At 41.8% G+C, this 5,877-nt stretch overlaps 1 protein-coding gene across 1 annotated transcript; it reads left to right on the top strand.

Moving 5' to 3' along the window:
- The first annotated feature begins 1,583 nt into the window (after positions 1 to 1,583).
- Positions 1,584 to 4,525, top strand: SOSTDC1 (sclerostin domain containing 1). Its single transcript, XM_062569188.1, has 2 exons — positions 1,584 to 1,904; positions 4,110 to 4,525. The coding sequence occupies exons 1-2, from the start codon at positions 1,700 to 1,702 to the stop codon at positions 4,523 to 4,525; spliced, it is 621 nt and encodes a 206-aa protein (XP_062425172.1). The 5' UTR covers positions 1,584 to 1,699.
- The last annotated feature ends 1,352 nt before the right edge of the window (positions 4,526 to 5,877 follow it).

Here is a 5,877-nt window from a genome sequence, read left to right as displayed (position 1 = left end):
CATAAGAACGGAAGATGGAGCTTTGGCAGGGGTTAGCACTGACCCCACTCCTCCATACGTTACTCTGCTGAAAGACCTCACTCTGCCTTGCAACATTCTTGTTATTCCAGAACTGGGTTGGGCGAGTTGTAATAGATGCAGGCACTGAACTCCCTTCCCCACAGACAGCTCTGCCACCAGTGAGTGAAACTCACTTCACCTTGCAACACTCCTGTTGTTCCAGGGTCTTTTAAGCAAAGGCTATCAATTAGGTACTGATGGTGAATCTGTCTTTACTCTTGCTGAAATCTGTGGTAACTTTCTTAGGGATGCAAGAGCATAGTGTTGCTGATAAGGATAAATGTCTATTTGGGACCAGGATGAAACAAACGTGCCTTCTGAATCAGTAGGATTTTGATCCTGACATTAGAAGTATCTAATTTGTGTACTGGTTCTTTTTTTTTTTTTTTTTTTTTTTTTTTTTCATCACTGCAAAAGAAATCCAGGGTAGTTATCAATTCAGTTACACATAGTGTAAGTGAGATTAGAGTCTGATCTTTACATGATGTGGCCTCATATGTGGTTGTGCTTTCTCCCAAGGAAAAAAAAAATCCTGTTAATTAAGACACACAATGCAGATCACTGTTGTTTTATTTATAATGAAAATCTATACGGCATATTCACCACTGATGCCAACAAGCATTGGCCTACTGACAGGATCTCAGTTTACACTGGCATTTAGGTCTGCAACATAGTTTAAGTAATTTTATGGAAAATCAAATAAGGGTGGGATAGAGTAAAATAATATGTCAGAATAAGGACTATTCTTCCCTCTTTGTTTCCTTCATTATATGAAATAATGCATTTAAAATAAAACAATGCTTTAGGCAATGTACAAATCTAAACAAGACTAGTTTGGTGAATGAGCATAGTAAGAGGCTATGAATATGGATCTGTTTGTACTAAGGAGCCTAGAGGAGTTGCTTTTCATGCATAGTGACACAGAAATATATACTTGTAACTCTCTTTACACCAGGGAGAGAATATTCCCCTAAAAAAGTAGTTTCTCTGTCAGTGCTCCTTGTTGATCAAAGCTGCATAATTTAAAGTATCTGGAGGCAACTGTAAATTATTCACAGTATATTTTTCGTAAGTGGTCTTGGTATATATCAGACAGCATTTGTGCAACTTGCAGTTTTCTGTAACTTCCACAACATTTTGCATCCTTACAGAGTTGGTAAGATTTCCCAAAGGCACATTAGGGAAGCGAGGAAGCAACTGAATAACAACAGGAGCAAGAGAGATTCACTCTGACACTTTGTGTTAGTCACATCACACAAAAATGCCAGGCACGCAGGGCCGTATGCAATGGCACAGCCCGCAGCCTTAGGTCTCACTCAGCCTGAATGCTGCTATGTGGTTCGTAAAAGTTTTCTGATACCCTCAAAAGCCCCAAGCAGGAATCCTGCAATTAGTGCATCTAACTCCTCCTTTACTGCAGTCTTCTCTCCTATTGGTAAAAGGTCTTCGCAGGCTCGTGTAGGGATCCCACCCCTTTTGTGGGTTTTCATTCTGAAGCTTTCCACAACTTTACACCTGAATGAATGCCAAGCCTCTCTGAATATATAAGAGAAACCCTTCAAGAACAATTTCAGAGTTACCGAGAAGAAGCAGAAGAAAAAGATTTCACCCAGCTCTGTCAGACGGAGACTGAACAACCATGCTTCTCCCTGCCATTCACTTCTACGGCTTTCTCCTAGCTTGCATCTTCACGGAAAGCTACTTGGCTTTCAAGAACGATGCCACAGAGATACTTTATTCACACGTTGCTAAACCTGCTCCAGCGAGCCCAAGCAGCAATAGCACGTTGAATCAAGCCAGGAATGGAGGCAGGCACTACGCCAGCACTGGAGCCGACCGTAACAGTGAGTATCCTACCGAGGCCCTTCCCAGCGCCTCCCGCAGCCCCTGCCCTCCGGCGGCGGCGGCGGGGCCCCCTCCAGCCCCGCGAGCGGAGCGCAGCCCCCGGCCGCAGCGCAGCCCCCGGCCGCAGCGCCCCGCTTCGCTCCCCCGAGCGCAGCGCTGAAGGCCAATAGCGCCTCCGGGAGAGCGGGGGCCGGGCAAAGGTGCTGGTTCCTGGCTCCGGGCTCCTCGCCGAGCGGCCCCCCGGCGCGTCCTGCAGGACCGTCCCTCTCGGGCAGGTTGCTTCCTGCGGGAGGTTCAGCCAGGAACGGCCGGTTTGATGCTGGTTATCCAGCAGGGACAAAAAGATAAAGCAAAAGGAGGGAGAGGCATTTCCAAAGTGCTCACATTCTCAGCTCACCCTCCCACTGTGGGCACGGGAGTGTCCGGGCTACCTCTGAAATACAATAAAAAACTCTGAATTTTGTTCCCACTGTTCAGTTTTACTTCCTGCTGTAGACTTACCTGCTTAGCACCTCCAGCAAAAGTAAACAGATCAGCTCATAATTTACCTATGATCTCTGCTCTGACATGTCTTTTTATAGCTAGTCTTTTCCTGATGAGTTTTATATATGAATATATAAGACACAGGGGGATCTGGAAACCTTCTGCTGACTTTATCTGTTCCCTCTCCTGCCCGCCTCCTTAAAATGAAAGAAATCCAAATACACACACACATGCACACACGAACCCACCCACGACGACTCCATAAAAATAGCGTCATCCCTGGAAAGTGAAGGCAAAAAGTGACACGGATACCTTTCAGCTAAGCCAGGTGTGTCAGCTCATATGAATGCTAAGGTTTAAGTGCACAGGAAACATCTCATCATTATGAGATTACTGGAGCAGCCCAGTAGGTATTCATTGTCAATGAGGTGTCACTAGAGAAAAGCTGAGCCAGGATATACATAAAAACAGGAGAGACAAACTCAGATCTGTGACCAGCTGCTTCCAGGTACATTCCTGAGTGCAGCTGCGGGAAGACAGACTTGAATCTTCTCCGCAAGTCAGACAGGAGACCAATCCTTCTGTAAACAATCCCTCAGACCAGGCTGCAGATTTACAGATTTGTGTTTTGAGACACAAGGGACGGGGTGAAGCTGTAATCCTAACTCAGTGTCTGTTCAGAACTCGCTTCCAGAAGTCCAAGTAGAAGTAGAAGCAGCCTGTAGCTGTGCTATGTAGATGTACCTTCAAAGCCTTTTTATGATTCACTTGAAAATGGTTCTAGTAATTACTTCTATTTTAAAGGCATTAGTTAATTGTCTTGTGTGTAGAACCTGCACTGTAATTGTCCTTCAGAAAGAGGGAGAGCATAGCCAGTAAAGATTGCTTATTAAAACTAAGCGCACTGTGGGCGTCTATTTCAAAATTTAATTACTGAAATAAACAGTTGTGTTTATTGCAGGGTGCAGAGCTACACACAGACGGGTACAAACCTGCCTGCATTAGAAGCTCTGCATTTTGATTCTGTGTCAGTCGCCTGAGAGAATTTGCAGGATCCTCTACATTATACAGATTATGAAGATTACTACAAATACAAAGATGGTCTTATCCTGAAGGCAAAACGGCCACTCTAAGTTTGTTATTGCTAATCATTCATACTTTGCATGTGGAACACCATTCTCTAGTAACTTCAGTTGTTATCATTTTTATGGTATCTGTGTGTACAGCAAAAGTGCTCAAATAGACTGTCCACTGTAACTGTGCAACGGGAAAAAATACACTATTTTTAAATTCTTTTAAAAGTACATTAATAGTTTCCACAGCACTATTTCTCCCTTGCTAATGATCCAATATAACTGTTGTAAACATTGCAGAGCAAGTTCCCTAGACTAAGAATAAGCAGGAAACATTTCTTCCGTTGGGGCATTTTTTCTTTTCTAAAAGGTATGTCCTTGAGAAGAAGCCTAGAGAACAGAATTGCCTCCTCCACTACAACTGCTTAAGTGCACATCATTATGATCACTTTATGCTGTGGTAATACCCAGAGATACCATCAGTGCTTGAGGTCCTCGTGTTGTGGGGCACATCAGTAACAACATGTCCTGTAAAAATTACTGCCTATGTTGTATTCTGCAAAACATAGCTCGTTAATGTAGCAATGACTGGTTAATAAAATGTTTTCCTTTTGAATCTCAGTCTTCATTATTCTGTGCATTCTGCAGATCGTGTTCAAGTTGGCTGTCGGGAACTGCGGTCCACCAAGTACATTTCAGATGGCCAGTGCACCAGCATCAGTCCTCTGAAAGAGCTGGTGTGCGCAGGCGAATGCCTCCCTTTGCCGCTGCTCCCCAACTGGATTGGCGGAGGTTATGGAACCAAGTACTGGAGCAGGCGGAGCTCGCAGGAGTGGAGATGCGTCAATGACAAAACTCGCACCCAGAGGATCCAGCTTCAGTGCCAGGATGGAAGTATAAGAACCTACAAAATAACTGTGGTCACGGCCTGCAAGTGCAAGCGATACACCAGGCAGCACAACGAGTCCAGCCACAACTTTGAGGGAACCTCTCAAGCAAAGCCTATCCAGCATCACAAAGAGAGAAAAAGAGCCAGTAAATCCAGCAAACACAGTACAAGTTAGAAGTCAGACATTCTTTCCTCTCTCATCTCCCTTCTCCTCCCGCCAAAACTGAACTCACCTATAACCATCTGCTTTACAGATCTGACTGCTTAAAGACAAGTCTGCCATTGCTGTGTTCTCAGCTGACACTACATACGTATTGCTTTGACCAAAATCAGAAGGGTCGTTCTCGGCATATGGACCTTTTCCAAATGCTCAAGACGGAGAATAACAGAAGCCTTCTAAATCCTTTAAACTCTTCCAATTTCTCCAGGCATGGAGGCAAAGAGAAGTTGCCATGAATATTCACTGAAGTCTATTTGTAAAAAGATGCTTTTTTGTGTGTTTTCATGAGAACAATTATCACATCTACTGCCTTCTAGATCTTGTTTTATGAACTTCTGACAACGGCTTAAAAATACATCTAGTATCTGCTTTCAGATTCATTTTAAGAAAAAAACGCCTTGCATGCTGACCTTTCTCTTGTTATCTCAATATACCAAAAATTAAAATATGCATGGCAGCAATTGAAAAGTAAAGCTGAACAAACTATTTATTTGTTGTTGTAATTATTTAATGAGCTTTTATGCGTGTTATTTTCCCTCTAAAATGTTCTTATGTTTATAGCTTTTCTCATGTATCAAAGTATTTTCCTATGATTTGTGGCTGGATTAGAATATACATTTTGTAGATAGTGTAAAATAGATGTTTTAGCATTCTTGGTACATATATTTTCACTTCGAACATTTGTAGACTTAGGTGTTATTTTGAAGTAACAACTTAAAAATTGTTTTTTCCATGCTCCACTCTGTATTATTATTTTTTTAAAGTGTGCAATCAAAAGACAGATATGACTTCCTTTCAAATTCTCTCTTTTTTTTTTTACAAAAATAAATACTGGTAAAAAAGTATTGTCTGGCTCTACGTATGAAAATTAACATATTTTAATGAGTTACAACACTGAATCTTAAAAAAAGTAGGAGAACATTATATGGTTTTAAAAATCTAGCCACAACATTTAGCATAAAAATAATCTTGCTGTGGAATCTTTTTGGTTGTAGAAATCTTGTATGACTATTTAACAAACGGTGCTTATTAATGGTCCAAACTAGGATCATACTTAACAATTCTCAAATTGTACATTGCATAAGAAGTGTATATTGGGGAAGTGTTACAAGCTAGTAAAACACCACTTTTTTTTTTTTTTTCTCAGTAATGATCATCAAGTCAAAGACTTACGGTAAAAATAACATTCAGTTTAATCTTTCTCATAGAGCCAATAGAGTCCTACACATAATCCACAGCTTATTACAGGACGTATTAGCAAATACATAGTAAGTCATCTATCCTTCAACACACAGTCCAGGAATCAT

Source organism: Rhea pennata, chromosome 2, assembly GCF_028389875.1.
Source record: "Rhea pennata isolate bPtePen1 chromosome 2, bPtePen1.pri, whole genome shotgun sequence".
Taxonomy (NCBI): domain Eukaryota; kingdom Metazoa; phylum Chordata; class Aves; order Rheiformes; family Rheidae; genus Rhea; species Rhea pennata.
The sequence above is the reverse complement of the archived record's forward strand: the minus strand, read 5'-3'. Positions and strand labels throughout refer to the sequence as shown.

Bases quoted from the DNA above. Each gene is read 5' to 3' on its own strand.
- SOSTDC1 (XM_062569188.1), top strand. From the start codon at position 1,700: ATGCTTCTCCCTGCCATTCACTTCTACGGCTTTCTCCTAGCTTGCATC. The intron at 1,905-4,109 runs GTGAGTATCCTA...TGCATTCTGCAG, and splicing joins CACTGGAGCCGACCGTAACA to ATCGTGTTCAAGTTGGCTGT.